This window comes from Lineus longissimus, chromosome 6 (genome assembly GCF_910592395.1).
Source record: "Lineus longissimus chromosome 6, tnLinLong1.2, whole genome shotgun sequence".
Lineage (NCBI taxonomy): Eukaryota > Metazoa > Nemertea > Pilidiophora > Heteronemertea > Lineidae > Lineus > Lineus longissimus.
Window position 1 is genome coordinate 2,510,215 of NC_088313.1, and position 18,757 is coordinate 2,528,971.

An 18,757-nucleotide genomic window follows, 5' to 3' on the forward strand; every position below is an offset into this window, starting at 1 on the left:
ACGCTCTATGGTTTGTTAATTTGTTTGCCCGACCCTAGGTACTCGCGTATCTGGCAAAGGGCCTATCGAGATTGAAGTTCCGACTCTGTTGGTCGTCGGACTCCTTTTTGTCCCTGTGATACACGGCATCAGTGCCACCGGTACTTCATAGTAATCTCTTACAGGTCACGCAGGGACTGCTACAAGGACTAGGTCTTGTCGAATGAACCATCGACATGTATTGGCTGAGACAAACTTCTTTGAAGTATTTTTTTCTTTTATCGTCTTAAGTTTTAAGACTGGACGAGGTCGGTCATCAACTTCATCATATATTTTTACTCTCAATATCAAAATGAACACAGCTCAAACCATTTCAACTCTTCCATACTTTTCACTCAATACTAATATTTACTACGTACTTTACAATCTCTCCAATTATGATGTGGAATGCTCATCTTTTGCTGTTTTATTGGAATTTTACGGAAAGAAGGAGTTTCAGGAAGTAAATAATGTAAATAATGCCACGTGGATGAAATGCTATTTTTATAACAATCTTTCGCAAATCCAATTAGCTGTGGTAATGAAAAATGTATGGGAGGTTTTTCTTGTTGAGCAAGACTGCAACCAATTAGCAAAAGTGACATCTGGTGTCAAACTTTGGAATCATAGTATTTATAAAACATGGCGGAGGTGTCATTGGAAATTTTCTAAAACTGTCATAAAAGTCATAATTTCTCTTTTTCTTAGTGTAAGCAGTTGGGTGCATTTAGTAAATCATGATTAACCTGTTATTTTCGCTCCGTAAAACCCTATTTGTGTGACTCTGCTCCATGCACTGACTGGCAAAAGGCAAATGTGTCGTATCTCTTTATCTTATCTGATCTCAATCTGGACTCCTGTTTCACTTTCAGTGTTTAGTGTTTATATTGATTATTGTCTTGTAGGCTATCTATTTTAAAAAAATCTAAATTTCTAATTTAGGCCAGGCCTAACTGTGACAGGCCTCCCTCACAGCGATGACTGCGTTCATGCATTTTGGGTGACATGTTCTTGGTCGTCATTGCTTTCTCTCCAGTGACCCAGCTTTTCTGTTTGTGTAAAGTAAAAGTGTTACTAGGGCCTAGGCCGGGCCTAGTCCAGGCCTAGTCAAGTCATGTTTGTGGACGGTTTTCAGTAAACCTTTTCACTTTCAGGCTTTGGCGTTCTTTTCTTGTGTTCGGGCTGCAAAATGAGCACACAAGGCATAAGATATCTGATATTTCTATCGTGTGTTATTCTGTGGAACAATATCTTTCCATGCATGTAGGCCTATACAAAAACCTCTAAATCTGACAACAAACATCTAGGTTATGGTCATCTAACATATTTGTCGGTTTTTTCTTCAGATGATCAGTAATATGGTTCAATGACAAGCAGAGCAAGAGAGGGTGTGCCAATTTTTGTTATGGAGGTGACGGTTCAGAGTCTGTTGGAGAATGAGGCACAGGGTCGGGTCAAGATATCCTGTGATCCTGGCGACACCATTGACAGCCTGATATCGGCCTTCTGTATTGAGAAGGGGGTACGCCAAAAGAAAGATTATGTCTTGAGGAACATTAACAATGACATGCTTCACAATACTCGTAGAATAGAAACATGTGGCATTAATGATGGAGATACACTTTACTTGGGAACTACAGGTGAGGAAGATGTTCTTCTCTCTCTTCATCCAAATCAAATTTTTAGATGATATTTTTACAAATTATCAGGTGAGTGTCAAGGTGACATGACACATTTTAACAAAATCAATGATGATTGTCAGAACGAAACAATTTTTCAATCAAATTTCATTTTGAAATTTATCGTTTATATCTCAGTGTGTCAATGTCTGACATAATTGATAAAGTCATTGTTGTATTGAATTCGATTTCTGTGTGTGTGGGACACTGCAGGGATCGCCCATATTGTACCAGGCCTATTGAGGAATACACTGTTTCTTACAGGAATATTTGATGCATCAGCATCAGGGCTATCACTCTTCCAAATTATTTGTTCATGGAAGTTGACTTATCAGGGCATACAAGTATCTGAGCTAAGGAAGGATGGTGGACCAAAAAATTAAAAGTATTTGCCAGTTGTTATGGAACATGTACATGAAGTTAAATTTTAGGGTTGTTATAAAAAGTACATGAATATTGCTCTTTATTTGGCCTATTCTGCACTTGATGTTTAGAATTTCATAAGGATTTTAATCCTCTTTCCTTCCAGCCCCAAGTGAATCCACATTTGGTTTCAACAATTTCTGGCTGTTAGCAGGGGTCAGCCTTCTGATTGGGACCATTGGAATTGTTGCCATATCGGTCATCAAAGTCACCGGAGATGCCATCCTACAAGAGGTAATTACTGGTTTTGCATATCTACCTTCCTCTTTTCTGAGGTATTTTTTGACAATTTGTGACCCGTCAGAGCAAAACCAGGCGCATGTCGCTCTGAGCTTGGCAGGTTGAGACGGACTGTTCGTTCATTTCTCTATTGTCTGCCTTTTGTGAAGCACATGAGCACATCAATTTCTCCCATTATCTTCTGGTGTCATTTAGGCTCATCTTCTGTGCGACATGCGCCTGGTTTTGGTGTGACGAGTCACATTTGCCCAAAATGGTTGACTCCCAGCTATGCTGCCTTCTGTCACCTGGAGTATTTTCATGCCTTGGCCTTCTTCCCGTGTAGTAATGTATAATCCTCTTCCGGGAGTATTTAAAACTTAAAGTCAAATAGTGGAAATAGTGAAATCTAATTTTCCTGACGCCAAACCATCTTATGAATGAACTTCGGAGCTCCTAAAGTAATCAAGATCTTTTAAAACCCTCTATAATATTGATTGAGTTCTCTCGAATTACATTCAACACTCAGGTTTCAATCAGTTCTCTCAGTTCCCCTCAAAATTGAGGATGTGGCTGATAAAAGTAAACAATGTCTTCTTTGTTTTAGATCCTATTCCTTGAAATAAGTTTGAGAGTGAAACTTTTAGTAGACAGAGCCAGAGGAAAGTCAATTAATTCTTACTCAAAGATGTTTCTTTGGACTAGTTCTCAAATTCCTTACTAGAATTTCTTTGGCTAGAAGTCCTTTCATGTCTCCTTGCTAACTGTTTCTGTCTGTGTGTTTCTGACATTCATGTTCGAGAAAAGTGCCAATGATACAAATTTGTATTTCTCAAACTCCGCGTATGATTTGCTCATCTTGGTCAAACCCATCCATGACAATAAGGTCACCTAAGTAGGAATCGAACCAATCACCGTGTAAAAGAAAATTGTTTGTGTGGCCTAATTGATCACACTTCATGAGAACGTATGTAATGGTACTCAGAATTCTTGTATAACAGGAAAGTTCATTGTAGCCCAAAAAATTCAAGGACGAAGGTTATCAAACTTGGTAGATTATAGTACATGTAGTAGAAGAGCTTAGATTTTTTTACATGCGGTTTATTGAATATCAGGGCCTTGTTATGCGTTATGCACTGTTTGCCAAGCTGAACAATCCCAAAAAAGTTTTCAAAGACTGTACAGAAATTTAAATCGTTGAGTATGATGTACTATAAGGCACTGCACCCTGTTCATTTTATTTGAAGATTTTGTCTGAAACACAGCGCAGAAATCAATAGATACATCATGTACCAGTATGTAGATAGCACAACAGCTACCGCCAGTGCTATTGAACCAACTTGTGTTGTTTGTTGTGCTCTTGTAATCTAATAGAATAAGGACTGTCATTTGGTTCATCAGTTCAAGCAATTCTCTCGGTCACATTGAACTACCACTCTCTGCATCTCGGCATACAGAGAACATCGCTGTCTATTTTTTCCCAACCCCCAATAATTACTTGAGTCCTTGAGGACATGATCAGATGTCCTTGAAGAGATGTGTTCATGATAGATTTATCAAAGTCTGTCTTCTTCTGAGTCATGTCAGTGATGATAGCTCCGCGCAACCCTGGGCATGAGACCGATGTATTTATGTTAGAGAAAGAGCATGGCAGTGGTGAACCTTGGCATATTGATTTTGCAGCCGAAATATGTGCTCAGACCAAACAATGCCCCAAATTCCTCAACTATATGACAAAATCTTATTCCTCCCTTCAAGTACATTGAATGGGGAAGCCAAAATGGGTTTACGAATCATCTATCTGATTCAGGCATAGGCGGAAATTTGCCTACTGTGCCATGACAACAATCTTGAGTGGAGTGCAGTAGTATTAACCCATTACTTGTGATGTGTGGTGGGGAATAGTCTATGGCATTGGCATTGGCTTGTAATGGGATTCCTGACGACCATTCAGACTTGAAGGGGAGGGGTTGGTTGTGACATGTGGGAGGTTCTGCTCTACTTCAATAATGCTATGTAATTTGAAAATGGTTGAGACAAAAAACTTATTCTAATCAAAATTTATTGTGCCCGTGGCAACATGTCATAATGGGACAGACAAGGATCCTACTAAGTGTGGTTCTCCAGTCCCCTTGGAAAACCTTGCTGGTATGTATTGATCACACCACTTTGCTCTAGTTGGTGTGTTCAAACACAGTAGCTAACATAAAAACCTTTAGGAGGCTTAAGGAACTGATGAGTGAGAGATGCTTCTAAAACTTCCAGCGAAAAGGTTCATCAGGAATGCATGTCTGCTGTATGTTACACCACTTCAGGGATGGCTCAAATCCTCTCTGATGCTTATACAATGAAATATTGGGTGATATGAATAAAGACTAGCAAATGCTTTTACTTCAATTTTGTACAGAAAGGCCCAGTGTAAATGTACATGGAGTTTTAGATAAAAGCATTTGCTAGTCTTTATTCATATCACCCATTGATAATGTCCTTCATGCACAGCATTCCTGTTGCTCATTTTGTGTATTTATTGACATAATTGCTGTTACCTCGTAACTATGAACGAGTGGTGGGACAGTTGAGTTTTAATTGTGATAATTTGAGATAATTTCCTGGTGGAAATAACCTTATTTCCTGTGAAATAAATATCCATAATGGGGACAATTTTGGCTGTCGAACTTGCAGTCATGAAACACTTATTCTCACTAACTTGATTCTACTCTAGTTTGAAGGAAACTAAAACTGACTTGCTCATCTCTAAAACCGTTTTAGTCAGTTCACTAAATTAGCAGTTCTACTATATGTGGCTTACTGAAGGACAGTGCACAAGCTAGTGTACATTGTACAACTTGGGCAGGTATGAATGATAAAACAGATGTAAATGAATTAGCTGCATATATTGTCAATACGTTGCTAGGGTAACCCCCTCTAACAACTGTTATCGATGATTAATTATTGAATAATAAGTACTTATTTGCCATTGATTGTCTCAGCTTGTGTGACGAGAATGGGGTTATGAATCATCCAGGTGGATGCAAGGTTTGCAAAACTATCCATGCACACATTCCCCAGTCAGTCCGGGGGACATTTGCTCTGCCAGTACTGACTTCCATTACACCACGAGCTTTGAGGTCCCAGCCATGTCACAGGCGTGTGATGAATTCAAAATCAACAGATCAATTTAGCGATTCATCAGTCCCACCAATACCTACATGACTTATAGAAAACTGACATAAAACCTGTGCATGAATGTTGTTGAATACATGTATGTGTTGATGTTTTAAAGTTGTTAGAGGCTGAAAAATGATTATCTCAACCAACAAGTTCAAAATCCACACTGTACAGGCGAGAATTTTAGAAATTTTAGAAGGGGCCTTGTGATCTCGGAATCTCGTGTGTCAATATAAAAATTTACGTGAATTTATCTCAACCAACAAGTTCAAAATCCACACTGTACAGGCGAGATTTTTAGAAATTTTAGAAGGGGCCTTGTGATCTCGGAATCTCGTGTGTCAAGATGAAAATTTACGTGAATTGTATCTTGTCTTTTCAGTATGGCATTGTCATCGATTGTGGATCGACTCACACTGAAATATTCGTCTACTCATGGCCTGGCACCAAACTGAATGGGACTGGCGTCATCAAACAGGTCTCCTCATGCAGGAGAGAAAGTGAGTATTCTGTAAGACGCTGCAGTTCAAAATTGATGGTGAAAATGACTCAGTTAGAACTCATGGTCACCAGGAGCGCCAGTGATCTTTTTGATTCTGAGGGGTTGGTTTCGACCTATTTTTATCTTGTGAGGGTACCGTCCACTATATTTATGATTTTTATGGAGGAATCCTGAAAAGCACAAGAATGATTTCAAAGCAAGCATTCTTGAAGATTGGTGAAAGCAGCAATAAAGATTGCTCATGGTCATGTCATGGATACAAAAATTAGGAACAGGAGGAGGTGTATGTGAGAAGGCGCTTTCTGAAATGCTGTTAAGTAAGCTTAATAAAAAGAAAGAAAAATAACAGAAACCTTGTGGGTCTTCGTAAACGACTTAAGTGCTCACTTAAACTCTGACAATGGGGGGATTAAGTGATGTCGAAGTCAGGAGTCCAATGACTTTTCAGTCAAGAGGCAAATGCATCTTCACTGCATGACTGTGCTACCAGTGTCAATGCTGAGGTATTGGTGCTGATGCTTGTTTGAACTTACACGCTAGAGTGTCACTAACTATTCGTTGATTTTCCTCAATTTCAGTTCCTTTAGCATCATTTGAGACACATCCAAAAGATGCAGGGCCATCTTTGGTGGACTGCATCCACCAAGCTGCTGTCAGTCATATTCCCCAGAACAGTCATCACGAGACAAGAATTTATCTTGGAGCTACTGCTGGCATGAGGATGCTCTAGTAAGTATGCAAGATTGGAGCCATTTACATGCTTCTCCCCTTCCACCAGTGTTGTTTTCATGCTTCAACCAAGTGTCGCAACCTGAGTTCTTTGCAGTATGTCTCGATGAGAAAGCATCTGTGCAAAGTAGATTAATTGACATGCTCCTATCCTTGCCACAAGAGTAATTCACAGGTCCTGTCCTGAGTCTTTGTGGTCAGTGTTATTTTATGCACATTCCCATCACTCTTGTAGGCTGTGAAGGAGTTCATCTTGGTATTGGCCAGTTATCTTATATTTCATCTAAGATATACCGGTACCTTTGGCTCACGGAGGAAACTTATGCTGTTTTATCTTGTATCTAAATATTGAAGCAATGTACATTATTCCAACAAATTTGGGGCAGGGAGTCTGCTGAGAGACCAAACCATTTCGTATTTTTGGGCTCACATACTTTTTCTGCGCTCACTTATTGTAGGACTCTTTGTTTTTTCCAGTGAGAAGGATTCCAAAGCCAGCGATGCAATTATGCAATCTGTCCGTAAGACTCTCAAAGAATTCCCATTCAAATTTAGCGACCCTGCAGATCAAGCCAGAATCATCTCTGGTCGAGAGGAGGGGTCATTTTCTTGGGTGACCTCAAACTATCTGTCTGGAATTTTTGCAGTAAGTAGATAAGTAGATAAACAACAAGTGCAGTAGGACTGCACTTTTTGCAGACAAATGCGATTTCCCATGACCCACTTTGTCCCAAAACCAGTGTCATTCAAGAGAGGGCTGGGTGTACCACTGCCGTTACGTGCGATCAATTTTGAAACAAAAGTATGTATTTGGCACATCCACTATCATGTTGATCTGTTTTCAATGTATTAATGGCACATGTATGCCACACTACACTGCCTGTGCAATTCCTGGTATTTTACTGCGAAAATGAAACTGATTGAATGAATCACTTCCTGCGAGTTTTCAATTTGTATGTGGAAGTCATGATTTCAAAATCAAATGCGCGTATCTAATAATCTGACTCTTTTAGGTGTCCGATTCTGGTAAAGTTGTTCCACGTGCGGATGCAGACACGCCATCAAGAACTTTTGGTGCTCTAGATTTAGGCGGTGCGTCAACTCAGATAACCTACCAGCCCGCCCCATCTCTCATGGCAGACATTCCAGCAGAGTATGTCGAGCCATTGTTATTGTATGGAGAGATGTACGAGACCTTTGCCGACACTTTCCTTTGTTTTGGAAAAACAGAAGTTGAGAGGAGATTGCTTGCAAACTTGGTGAATGCTGATGTAAGTTGACCTGTTGAAGAGATTTAAGCTGTTCATAAACCGTCAATCATCTGGTTGTGAGAGGCTGGACTTGGGTAGCTGTGAAATTTGTATCAATGAAAATTTACAATGGGGTCAATTTGAAAAATAGTCAGTAGGATGGACACATGTATGTCTGCACAAAGTGCTGAATCATCAGTAATGTCCTATTTGATTTGAAAGTATACCTTGCCAAAGAAGGTAATGCTCAAATCATTTTTGGGTAATGTCACCTTGGTAGATTAAATGGAAGATGATTACAAATATAGCTGTCTGTTTTCTTTTTTCAGGCAGAAGCAGCCAACAACAGTACGGTGACAAACCCCTGTGCACCGAGGGGAAGCCTGGTTGAAAAAGCCTATGGCTACGTATTCGAGGCTCCTTGCACTGTGGGCAAACAGGCAAGACTGAGCGGCACTGAGGTCATTCCACACAAGGATATCCCTAAGGTACTTTGAATCAATTTGAATCATGTGTGAAAGCGTTGACCTTTTTATAAGCTAGAAACCTACATCATAAGGTTTAGAACTTTACTGATGTATGCAAGGTGAAGTGATACTGATGTATTCAAGGTGAAGTGATACTGATGTATTCAAGGTGAAGTGATACTGATGTATTCAAGGTTAAGTGACAGACACATCAACTGGCTGTTTCAAGGATATCGATTTGAGAAGATGAACATGGAAACATGGTCGACTGTTAGCCTGTCCTTGACTGACTTGATCTACACACTTGTCCAAGGTGACATAATAGCATGATCTTTGATGACAGTGAACAGATCATTTGAGCAGGCTTTTTAAGTGGCATCAATCTTGAAGTACAGCTTTTGATTGTCTTTCATCCCAAAGAGCATACCCTATTGCATCAACTATCTTAAATCGTAGCAGTTACAAGTCAATTGTCTTTACAGTACAAGTGCCTTTACACTTCAAGTTTATTTTGTGGTTTACAGCAAGTTGGTTGATTTTTAAACTACAGTGGAACCTCCCTTTGCAGTCACCTCTCAATAAAGGACAATCCCTCTATTAAGGACACTAAGTTCGGTCCCAATTTGGTCATTTCCACTCAATTTGACCTCTCTAATCAGGACACTCTCTATTAAGGACAGCACTTGTCAGTCCCAAGGGTGTCCTAAATAGAGAGGTTCCACTTTATCAAACTGTTTTCAGAATTCAACATTCCGGTTCCGTGGTACTGGCAATTCCTCACAGTGTCAACTAGATGTAGACAAATTGTTCAACTTCACCAACTGTCCTTATGAAGGTCATTGTTCATTCCAAGGTCACTACATTCCAGATGTCTATGGAAAATATTTGGTAAGTTACTTGATGTTACAAAAATTCCGTGTTAGTCGGCTTTGTATTGGGCTTGCCGGGACGTGTGAGTCCATCACAGGATATTACACGATTTAAATTCTGGTTCAAGCCGATGTTTTCACCAGAAATTGGTTGCCTTTTGTATAAAAATACCCCAGTGAAAAATTTGGTATCGGACAAAGACTTGGGAACCTGGCCAAAACACCAAGTTGTCACTCAACTGTAGTGGCAGGCAACACACATTATGCATGAAGAGACGGGTTTTGTGTTGCTGCTGGTGCAAGGGGTAAGACCATTGTAACTGAAGTGGTGTCGGATCTGTAAAATTACTGTTGGAGTGTCCTCACGTCATGACGTCCTCACCACGTTGGTGAGACAACCCTAGTCCCTTATGACAACACCTGTTATGATATTTACGGACTTGTATTCTCAAGAGTGAATACAGAAGGAGAAGTAAGATTTGTCCTGAAGGACTCCCTGACAACTCCGAGATACGTAGATTGGAGAAAATGAACCTGGAAACATGGTCGACTGTCAGCCTGTCCTTGACTGACTTGGATGTACACGCTTGTCCAAGGTGACATAATAGCATGTCCTTACGGGATCTTCAGTAGTTATCTGTCTTCCTAGCGAAGGTCCAGCTCTAATGAGTCTCTTGTTCTTTTCATTCCCTTTGCAGGCATTCACTGGTTTCTTCCATGTGATGGACTTTCTCAACCTAACAGCTGCCCGTAATCCTGGGGTTGTCACACTGAAGAAATTCACCTCGGTGGTGGATGGTCTCTGTGCTAAGGATTGGAAGGAGGTATGGGCCTAGTCGAACTCAGTCTGCTAAGTTATGCCATATGTTGAATAGCTGATATCATGCCCAATCTCAATGATAAATTAACTTTGTAATGATGCTCTCCTGGCTGTTAAATAAAGTTAAGGTTTGACATGTTTGGAGAGGGATAACTTCACAGAAGTTTCTCCAATATGTGTCGTAATTTCTTTCAGATGTGAATAGTATGTTTTTGCAGTAGGCCTCTTTTGCATCTATCTGAGTAAAACTTCATCACTTGTATTTGGCTGTTTTCACAGAAGTTTTGATATGATGACAGGACCCTTTCTTCTGAAACTCTTTAGTGCTGTATTAGGGCTGTGAGCATTGATTTCAGAAGTTTGAGGCAGAAGAGCAGGATTCCTCTCCAGAGTAGGCCACACCATCTAATATTTCTTACAAACTGAATTCTGTCTCGATTCTTTGTAATGGTTGTTTTGTTTTCTAGGTGAAGACCATGCGCTCCCCAGTGACAGATCTGCTACCCTTCTACTGTTTCGATGGACACTATGTCCTCACTCTGCTGACCAAAGGCTATGGCTTCAATGAAACAAATTGGAAAAGCATAGAGTTTGTAGATAAGGTAAATGACACTGTTACTCTTAATTACTCATTCTAAAATGGAACTGGCTATTCGAACCGCCACGGTGCATTGGGCCATTGTTTCCGGTCTTATTCGCACCGTCAGAAACACCGTTACGGTGAAAGGTACCGTACCGTGATGGTGCGAATAATACGGAGTGAATAAATAGATCGCACCGTGGTGACATGGGTGATGGTGGGTAAGGAAAGTAGGCCTAATTCATGATTGAGGTGGTGTTTGTTTGTGACGTGTGTTGGAAATGCCTTTACTCCTGGCTCCGGGTGTGGGTAGGGTCCTTGACTTCCAGCCAGGCCAGCCGGCCCTGTCACGGTACGAATAGCCACGGCCTTCTAAAATACCTGGATTTAGAACGACACTGACTTGTTAGTCTTTTCCAAGCTCACCAGATGGCAGAGCTGGTGTTGGTTACATGTTTCAGTCCTGCAACATGTTCTATTATCAACATCTGCAAATTAAACAAGGAGGTTCAAGGCAGCAGACAAGTCAACCATCTTGGGTTAAATCGTGGTCAGTCATGGGAGTAGAGATTCATTCATATAAGTGGGTGTGTGAAATAAGAGAAAAAGATTTACACACACTGCAGCTGTGAAACTTTTTCTGATGTGACTTGATAAGTGCTTGAGTTGGTTTGGATGACAAACTCTTGTTTGAGAGAAGTATCGGATCCCAAAGGCCTATTAGGAAGTATGCATCATAGCAAAGGTTCTTTCAAAGGAGACTGTCTGAGAGTATTAACTTTTTTGCCATCTTGCTTCCAGATTCAAGACACCACAGTCGGTTGGCCAGTGGGCTACATGCTGAACGTGACCAACTCAATCCCAATTGCGGAACCACTTGAGAAGATCAGCTTCCCTGTCTTCATCGGCTTGATGTGTGTCTTCATATTCTTTATCTTTGTTGCCATCGGATTTGCGTGCCACGCAAAAAGCTCGCGAGAATCCAAAAGCGAGTATCAGAAACTTCCAGAGTATGGTACCGTTTAATATTTGCTCGTCTAGGTTTAATGTGCCTTGTTATTATCAAAAGTCGTTGAACCAAGTTCAAATCATTCATACTGAATTCTGGTGATTTGTGCCACACCTGGGGATCAGCAAAGGGAGGCCGGCACCAATGTAGTTTCACGGCAAAAAGTAGTTCCAGTTATCTGGTGACCTTTCGAGGGACCAGTTGTCCTGGAGCCACACAATTTGGGTTGAGATGATGCAACACGTTGCCTTGGGTGGGATTATCTTCATCAAAACATTATAAACGCTCACCACAACGATTTTATTGAGGGTTTTGAATTGAGCTTACTTTCAATTTTCACTCTTTCGAAAGGAGTTGTATGAAGCTTTTTCTAAGAAATTATGTCATTCTTTGCCATTGTTCTTTTTTAGTAAAAATATCATGTGTCACATTTTCATCACTTGTGGACCAAATGACTACTGATACTGTTAAATTCCACATTTGCCATAGCAATCATGCGATGCTTTACAAGCACGATATAATATATTTCATATTTTTTAGCATTTGCAACTATCCGCTTGTTCATGTTGTAGTGATATTCTAACATTTTTTGTACATATCATTCAGAAATAGTTGTACATGTACAGGAAGATTGTATTCCAGTTTAGAAAGAGGTCACATTGTTGCTGTATGTAACTTGATACCGAGAATTCAGCATTTTCTTGATCAGGGTTGGGGCTAGAGCAGTGTGGCTCTGAAACAGATAGGAAAATAGTTGACTTGTTGAATCGGTACTGCCATTTCTTCATTCCATTGCATTGGAGCATTGGCGGGTAGTCAGGTCAGTTTGAGGTATCAGGGTTGACCATGACGTGACATCACCCACAGTGTCTCCTATTCTGTGAGCTGAGGCAGTGTGCAGTATCCTATACTCTACTGCTTTAGCCCCCATAACAGATCCACCTCTGGAGAGTTGGATCTGGAAAGGGGGTATCACCCACCGAAGAGCGTTAGAAGAAAGTTGAATAGATATTACATTGTATTTGATCAGGTTCCACTACTTGCTACTGTCAAGGAGGACACTGGAAGTCCATCCCATCAATGTGCCTGGTTTATGCTTATACATGTTATCAGCTTGTTGTGTATTTGATTCCCAAAATCAATTTCTTTTTGTCAGTGTCTTCAATTACAGAAGCACAATGTTTCACTGCTTAATAGCGTGTTGAGCGACTTGGACCCGAACTGTGACGTTGATCAGGACGAAGTCCTTGTTAGTCACAAGGCCAACTGCTTAATCAGACATCTGCAAGACATGATTTAGATATACAGCATGTTATACGCAACCGAAAAATAGCCAAAAGGATGCCATTTCATTCTCCGATGAAGAGGTTACAATGAATTCTGTCATGTCATCTTCTCGTGTTGTAAGAACTCTACCGTTAAACACTTCCGGCTTTCTCCTTGAAGTACTGTCTAGGCAAAATCAGCTGATTGAATGTTCAAATGCTGGAGGCAGTGATATAATGCTGCCATTGTTGCATCATATCACTATGAAAATGTTAAAAGGAAATTTCTTAAAAACAGCTTTCAGTAACTGACAGAGCAAATAATTGTAGTCAATTTGATTGGCCATTTTGTCTTTGGTTGGCAGTGCATGTAGAGAAACTGTGTGTTGTCACGTTGGTAAAAATGGAAATATTTTGCTGTTTATCATGTTTGTTACTGTAAATATTAATCATTGTTACTGTATTCATTTTCTATGAAACCATATTCATATTCTATGATAAAGTGAGATTTGAGATCATTCTGTCTAGTCAGTTCTACTTGTACTTTCATGTGTGCACTGAAACCAAGTTGAAAGATGATGCAAGTGTCCTTTAGAGATAAACTAAATCTTGATTGGTAGTAAATTCACTTTTAGATAACGCTTAAGTAATATTTTATGATCAGGGTAGTAGCGCTATCATGATTTATATCATGAGGTGGGTTCTATTGTGGCCATGTATAATTATCTAACTATTGACAAAGTCAGACACATTATTAGATAATGTTTTAATTTGTTCCACTTTAAACAAGCTTGTTAATTCAATGATTGGAGTAAATTATTAAACTGCCATTGTGATACTAATAACAGTGTTGTTTGTCTTTCTCATCCCACGTTAGTGGACATTGTCATTTTGGGAAAAAGGACACATTCTTGAAGTCTGAAAAGCGGAATGCCTTCTGAGCGTGTCGAGCATGAGCATGGTGGGTTCATGTCATGAATGACAAGAATCAGGCGAGTCCATTCTTGATAATAGCAGGTCTTTTACCACCTGGGTTATGCCATCCTCTTGCAAACAGGGCCTACAACAACATCTTCTCCTCACGCATGTTTCCGAGGGGGCAAGTATCTATCGAGTGAAGTGGCCTGATATTGTCAGGATGGGGTTATGCTGGATGAACATAAACCTTTCTACTCTTTAGACTTTGTGATTGTGCCTTTTACTGCTTGTGCATTTACTGATAGTTTGGGGGCATTATTTGGAAATCTTTAAGCTTTCAAGGGTCCCAATAGATTTAGCATAGACATGTGTTCCCTGTGACTTCTGGGAAAGTGTTAGTTTTGGAAGCTGTGTGCTACTTTAACCAACTTCACGAAGAAACCAATAACGAATTGTGTTCTGAATGAGTCGATAATTTCTTTGGATATACGTAGTGTTAAGAGTAAATAGGTTATTCACACTTACACTGCATATTGTGTCTGATCAGTGGAGCATGACACTGTCCAATTGAAGTTTCCAGAAATATTGGTCATAAAGGATTACAAAGACATCGTAACATAACAATTTGAAAAGTGAACTTTAAATCATCCTGTTAGAAGTGACATTTCCCTGACCAATATTTCATTCTCTACAATGCGGAAAACTTTGATTGAATAGTAAATTTGTATACTGTTTAAATGAATTGGATATGGCCAGGCTAATTTTGAGTTCTAAGTCCTATTCAATGGGGCACACCTGCCTAAGTTCAAATGCTAGTTTTATATGCTTAAGGGAGGTACAGTTGGTGACGTTTTGTGTCGTGTGAGTATCTTCAAGAAAAAGAAGATTAATGATTTTAGAGCAAAAAATATAATGGCGATGGTAAGCTATGAACAGTTTTTATTGTAGTCTTATGGTCATATTTCAAAATATGTCGTGCCTAGTCTGTCAAATCAATTGGGCTTCTGACTTCTGTTTTTGACGACGCTATTTTGAGAATATTTTGGTGAGGAACGGATTCACTTGTCAAAATGTCGGTAGGTAAAATTAAGTCGCATATCTTTGTATGTAATTATTTTTGTGGTTCTTTCTATTTTGCTATGCACTTGAAGGTATTTTCCTTCCTCAAGGTGGGGATGAGTGTTTTTGCATGCCACTAGGGTTTAGCACCATTTGGTATTATTGTGCTAGCAATTCCATCTTTAGCCAGGACCGTATACTTGAATGGGGGTCTTTTTCTTGCTCAGGCATTGGCATAATCTACAAGAAGCTTTGGTTTGATGTCTCAGGCGAATGACAAAGCAAAGTGTCTTGTTCAAGGACACAAAGACGGACAAAAAACAGTGGTAGTCTTTCAAAGGATCAAACCCATGACTCCCTGATAATGAGCCGCAACGGTGGCACTCAACCAATCTTTCACTGACCTCCCTAATTAGTCTGATTTAATCCCAAGCAAACTGAATCTGCTGTTGGTTGTGACAGCGTCTCACATTTGGTAAAGAACTTTAAAAGCTGCAATGAGGTTATGACTTTTTATAAATGAGTCTTGTTTCCAGTTCCCAATTATCTTTTAATAACATCTTTAAGGCTCTAATGTTGACGTGCTCTTGAAAAATAGATATTGTCCCTTTAGGTGTTCTGAGGTTGATGTTTATCTCAAAGTTTTCAAAAGGCACACCTGTTTTATTTCACATAAAGTACATAATGATTAATATGTTTTCATTCAAGCTTGGTATTTGAATGATCTGTGTCAGTGAACTAACTATTCTTATTCAGTGATATATCATACTGAAAAGTAGCTTACAAAACAAACCTTTATGACCTAAAACATTTGTCAATATGTAGTTGGTTTTACTCACTGAGACTTCACTGCATATCGTCTTTTATGACTGTTAAACCAGAGAAGAGAATATTCGAAGATCCATCTCTGGGAGTATGTGAAAACACAAGGGCAGAGTCATATGACTGACATCCATAACCAGCTCTGAAAGTGTGCATGGCAAGTTAATATGATCTTGTTGATAACCAGCTCTGGGAGTGTGAAACCGAAACAGGTGATTTTGTTGATAACCAGCTCTTGGAGTGTGAGAAACCAGTGAGTCTGCAGTCGGAACCAGATTTGTCTTATCACTGGTGCACCCTCATCCTATTCAGAGACCTACCAGTACGGTATATTCCACAAACTGATTACTCCATATCTTTCATTTTTCCAGCATCACATTAGCAAGAAACAATTGCACAGTAAGTTAAAGTTTCCAGCCTCTGTTTGATCCGGCATTGTTGGGGTGGATACAAACAGGTTGTGACAGTGTTTTCGAAACGGGTGAGACATTGAGTGACTAACACAGCACCAATAGTCAGCAATGTGGATGTCCACTTTAAATCTGTTTGCTTTCTAACTCAATATAACAATTGAAAGCATTGAGCGATTTTCTATCCTGTTGGACCACTGAGGTTTAAGGGGGGGGGGGGTGATGTGAGATCTTTGCTCAAGCTTTTGTATGACTGGTGCCTTGCTTTTACATCCTCCTTTAGAATGGAAGACGGCATTTAACCTCTACGACAAAGATGGTGATGGTACTATCAGCGTGCGTGAGCTGGGTTCACTCATGAAGGAGTTAGGGCAGCCCAAGAAAGAAAAGGAGCTGAATGCTATGATCAAGAATGTTGATAAGGACAGTGAGTATTCGGTGGGAAAGTGAGTTTAGTCCCAGAGAATTAGTCCATATTAAGGACCATGTAATGGCTATAGAGACCAAATGTGGAGTCTAATATCTATTTTACATTGGCTAAGGTAGGTTATTTGGGGATCTAGGTCTCCAGGAAGAAATCTTAAGACCGGAAGGGGGGTCTTGCTAAAAATTGGTGGCTGTACCCATCATTGAATGCAATATCATGTAAGGGAGGGAAGAATTTGAATAAGATGAACCTTTAGAACACTTTCCCGATATCTGTAGATTCAAATGCCAATTGTCTCTGGCATGGTCTCTTTGCAATTTGAAATCATGTCCTAGTGAGACCAAATTGGCTGGTCCGGATGCATCAGATCATTCTGATCTCATATTTAAGGGAATGGTAGCCTTGACTTTGGTGAATTTTGTGAGCTGATGCGTGAAAAGGAGGAAGAAGACAGAGGTGGACCACTGTACAAAGCATTTAAGGTGGGTTTAGCGCCGATGGGAGGGTGTGATTCTATTTGAACATTCAGTTTAGAGTTGAGCATAAACTAGATGTACATTTTAGCTCAATTAATAGTATCGGGTGTTTCGTAATGTAAATTAGGATAAAACTTGAGACCCCGAGGATGCCTGCCAAAAAAGAGATTTTTATTGGGAAAACAAAAGGAATTTCATAATCCCCATGAATAAAAATTGATATTATGTCGGTCGTAATCTAAACTTCTATTTTCTGTTGACAGAAAGCGGATAGAGATGGCAGTGGCACCATCAGCGCCAAGGAGCTGAAGAGGATGATGCGCGATATGGGACAAGATCTTGATGATGAAGACATTGATGAAATGATACGGCAGGCAGATATGGATGGTGATGGGGAGATCAGCTATGCGGAATTCAAGGCTATGATGGGATAAGGTCGGCCTCCCACCAAGGCCTTAAGACAATGCTGCATCATGACTGATTGGTTTTGCTTTATCAGTTTTGATGAAAACTTGCTATGATGGATAAGGACGGCCTCACAATTGAAGCCTCAGGACAATGTTGTGCTGCTTTCAGACCGATTTGTGAAACTTGCTTTGACAGGATAAGGACGACGGCCTCCCTACCAATGCCTCAAGACAATGGGTGATATGAATAAACACTAGTAAATGCTTTTACTTCTATTTTGTACAGAAATGCCTAGTGTAAATGTACGTGAAGTTTTAAGTAAAAGCATTTCCTAGTCTCTATTCATATCACCCAATGTGTTGCTTTCCGACTGATTTGTTTGCTTTATCAGTTTTGATGGAAATTCAAGAAATTTGAAGAAATCAATGTACATGTATTGAAGTTTTGAAAAAAAAATTGGAAGTGGGTTGAAAGCAAAGAGTTTGTTTCATATTTTATCTTTGGATAGTCCTAGAAGCTTGGATTATCCTTGGGTTGATTACTTATATCTTTGCATGGTTTCAAAACATTTGTCTTCTGGTGGGAAGGGTGCTGACACAGACAGTTTGAGTTAGAGGTAGTTTTCCAGGTTCAGAAATCAAACTTAGAACAGAGAAGAGCCTACTACTATTAACAAAGAAATGATAAATTTTACAGCTCCATTCCTGAACATGTAGCTAGGGTTTACCTAGTTTTAGAACGCATAAAGGCCAATTCTTCATATGGTTTACCTGTTGTACAGTATGGAATGACAGGTCTACCCTTTCCAAACCAAGATATTACCTAGAAGTGTGCACTGAAAGTAGAATTTGATCCATCATGTTGTACAAATTCAAGAAATACAAAAAGAAAATCTATGCTTTTCAACTCCATTATCTTGTTGTCAATTTGATCTTACAAAACCATCCGAAAACAAGTTGCAGCCACTCCTGAGAGATTGAAGACATGTTGAACCTTTCCTGTGACTTGAAGCGATTCCCCTTAAACTGGAGACAAGTTTAAACCATTTCAGTTGTAGGACACTAGAGACATAATCAGTCATGAGATAGCCGATCATTCCAGTTCTGTTACACTGGAGGCAAGCTGCCATTATTTCAGTCCCATTACACTGGATACAGGGCACAACCATTCCAATCCTGTTACAATGGAGAAAAGTTTATACAACCTTTGCAGTTGAAGGACACTGGAGACCGTACCAAT

General features: G+C 39.8%; 3 protein-coding genes across 7 annotated transcripts in view; 2 read left to right on the top strand and 1 right to left on the bottom strand.

Annotated features, from left to right (window-relative positions):
- Positions 1-486, bottom strand: part of LOC135489407 (uncharacterized) — a 15,981-nt gene extending 15,495 nt beyond the window's left edge. Inside the window, exon 1 of the mRNA XM_064774752.1 lies at positions 399-486. Coding sequence (XP_064630822.1) covers positions 399-434 — 36 coding nt within the window. The 5' untranslated portion in view covers positions 435-486. The remainder of the gene's footprint in view (positions 1-398) is intronic.
- The window catches only part of LOC135490044 (ectonucleoside triphosphate diphosphohydrolase 1-like), a 15,441-nt gene extending 1,598 nt beyond the window's left edge, over positions 1-13,843 (top strand). The window contains exons 1-12 of one of the 4 annotated variants that reach the window (XM_064775710.1): positions 658-727; positions 1,365-1,658; positions 2,227-2,354; positions 5,890-6,007; positions 6,588-6,738; positions 7,216-7,384; positions 7,752-8,009; positions 8,318-8,476; positions 9,197-9,343; positions 10,023-10,148; positions 10,612-10,746; positions 11,526-13,843. In XM_064775710.1, the coding sequence (XP_064631780.1) occupies positions 1,385-1,658; positions 2,227-2,354; positions 5,890-6,007; positions 6,588-6,738; positions 7,216-7,384; positions 7,752-8,009; positions 8,318-8,476; positions 9,197-9,343; positions 10,023-10,148; positions 10,612-10,746; positions 11,526-11,750 (1,890 nt within the window). In that variant the 5' untranslated portion in view covers positions 658-727; positions 1,365-1,384 and the 3' untranslated portion in view covers positions 11,751-13,843. Of the gene's footprint in view, positions 1-657; positions 728-821; positions 835-1,364; positions 1,659-1,902; positions 2,083-2,226; positions 2,355-5,889; positions 6,008-6,587; positions 6,739-7,215; positions 7,385-7,751; positions 8,010-8,317; positions 8,477-9,196; positions 9,344-10,022; positions 10,149-10,611; positions 10,747-11,525 lie in introns of those variants that run through there. The other 3 variants (XM_064775712.1, XM_064775711.1, XM_064775713.1) reach the window with 3 other exon arrangements.
- An 894-nt stretch (positions 13,844-14,737) lies between these two features.
- LOC135489183 (calmodulin-beta-like) lies at positions 14,738-18,423 on the top strand. Of its 2 annotated transcripts, none has more exons than XM_064774401.1 (5): positions 14,738-14,837; positions 16,169-16,196; positions 16,491-16,634; positions 17,025-17,116; positions 17,374-18,423. In XM_064774401.1, exons 1-5 carry the CDS (start codon positions 14,739-14,741, stop codon positions 17,542-17,544), a joined length of 534 nt encoding a protein of 177 aa, XP_064630471.1. In that variant the 5' UTR covers position 14,738; the 3' UTR covers positions 17,545-18,423. The 2 variants fall into 2 exon arrangements, with proteins under 2 accessions (XP_064630471.1, XP_064630472.1); XM_064774402.1 differs by lacking the exon at positions 14,738-14,837 and adding an exon at positions 14,902-14,992.
- The last annotated feature ends 334 nt before the right edge of the window (positions 18,424-18,757 follow it).